This window comes from Priapulus caudatus, unplaced genomic scaffold (assembly GCF_000485595.1).
Source record: "Priapulus caudatus unplaced genomic scaffold, Priapulus_caudatus-5.0.1 Scaffold98, whole genome shotgun sequence".
NCBI classification, from domain to species: Eukaryota; Metazoa; Priapulida; class Priapulimorpha; order Priapulimorphida; family Priapulidae; genus Priapulus; species Priapulus caudatus.
In genome coordinates this window covers 122,202-124,019 of record NW_014577159.1, presented here as the reverse complement: position 1 = coordinate 124,019, position 1,818 = coordinate 122,202, and the positions used below count along the sequence as shown (strand labels likewise).

The following is a 1,818-nucleotide window of genomic DNA, read 5'->3' as shown; positions in this document are numbered from 1 at the left end:
GAGACAGAGACAGAGACAGAGACAGAGACAGAGACAGAGACAGAGACAGAGACAGAGACAGAAAGAGAGACAGAGACAGAGACGATAATTTTGTATCAAACGCCGTACGAAATTTCGCATATCTATATTTTATCCTCAGTAGCTGTATACGTCGTATTACACAACACGGACTCGGAACTCTTGTGATGTCGACGATGCAATTTCATAGGCAACGCGCGTAGGTATAGTAGCATGGTAATTCACGGACAAGGGGCTTGAGCATTTCGCCATAGCCACGTCGTCAGAATCGAATCGACCCGGCTTTTGTACGGGAGAATATTTAAACACGCACGTCACTGTGTAACAGCTGAGATTCTTCACTAGCTCACACGCACAGGTATAAAGTACACATCACAGTGACATCCCGAGAATTCAACCGACGAGCGTTTCGTGCAAAATTAACTGAGGTTGTTTTAATTAATCGATACCGCGTGCGTACGCAGCCGGAATCTCATGGGTACGAATAAACACGCGCATCGCCGTACCGTACGTTTAATACATACAGAAATTTACATAAGCACGGAATTCGTTGCCGTGTATACGTGGCCGTAACTATCGAATAATTACTATTAGCGGCTGGAAATAATCAATTCAATCCTTCAATTCAATCCTTCAATTCAATTCAATGCCCCGGTTAACGTTAACGAATTCCGCCTACTGCAGAGCGTCTCCGCATTACGTGTGGTGATTAATGAATTATGATAGCGTAAAGTTTTATGAGATTACACAAAGCTATTGCAATGATTCGCCAATGATATGCTAGTATCAGGAGTGTCACAATATAGACTATAATTATGTCTAATATGTATTATGTCTAATAATATCAGGAGAATATGTATAATAATATATGTAGACTATGTCTGATAATATCTATAATAATATGTCGACTATGTCTGATAATATGTATAATAATATGTAGACTATGTCTGATAATATCTATAATAATATGAAACTCCTGATATTATCTAGTGAATATAAAAACAAAAGCACACGAGTTTATCTTACACTTGTTTAGGGCCTACTTGTTGGCGGTGGCACTCTTCCACCCCCCCCCCTACCTGCGTATATAGGGACGTGGAGACATTCGCTCCCTACATGCGTTCACGGAGCACATGGTGTCAAAGAGGAATAATGACAAATTTGACAATTTGACAATAATGACAATTGTCAATTTGTCAGTTATTAATTCACCGTCATATGTTATTGTCATTTATTCGCCCCTGATTGTGTCCCGATCTGCTTCCACGAGAGGTCTGAGCTACTCTCGCTCTATTAATCAGTAATATATAACAATTAACAGATCTACAGAATCTATAGCTATCAGATATCAGTTATTTATAGATATAATTCCATAAAGATTTTCATGATTATAGCCAATAATACAACACATTTCTTGTATGTATTGTCTATAGAAGCTGTGCGTTTTTCGCATGTTTGTGATGTCAACCCTTATAACCTATTGTAGGGGGTAACCTATATAGGGTAACCATTATAGCCTGCTGTGTAGCGATTCTTTTACCTGCTTGTCGGTTTTCCGATGAGCGTCGTATATCTTCCACACGAGTTCGGGTCCGGCGCTCGCCACCTGGCGGCTGATGTCGAAGTACTGGACGATGGGATTCTTGTCGTCCGGTAGCAGAGTCTGTTTGATCATCGACAGCACCTCACTCTTACGCGAGGCCGGCTTACTGATCGTCTTCGGTGACGTCATCGTTTCGCGTGCTCTATCTGCGAAGAAACGGGACTGTATGAGTGTGTGTGTGTGTGTGTGTGTGTGTG

At 41.2% G+C, this 1,818-nt stretch overlaps 1 protein-coding gene across 1 annotated transcript in view; it reads right to left on the bottom strand.

Moving 5' to 3' along the window:
• The window catches only part of LOC106805050 (SCY1-like protein 2), a 72,309-nt gene that overhangs the window by 54,374 nt on the left and 16,117 nt on the right, over positions 1 to 1,818 (bottom strand). The window contains exon 2 of the mRNA XM_014806523.1: positions 1,559 to 1,767. Coding sequence (XP_014662009.1) covers positions 1,559 to 1,750 — 192 coding nt within the window. The 5' untranslated portion in view covers positions 1,751 to 1,767. The remainder of the gene's footprint in view (positions 1 to 1,558; positions 1,768 to 1,818) is intronic.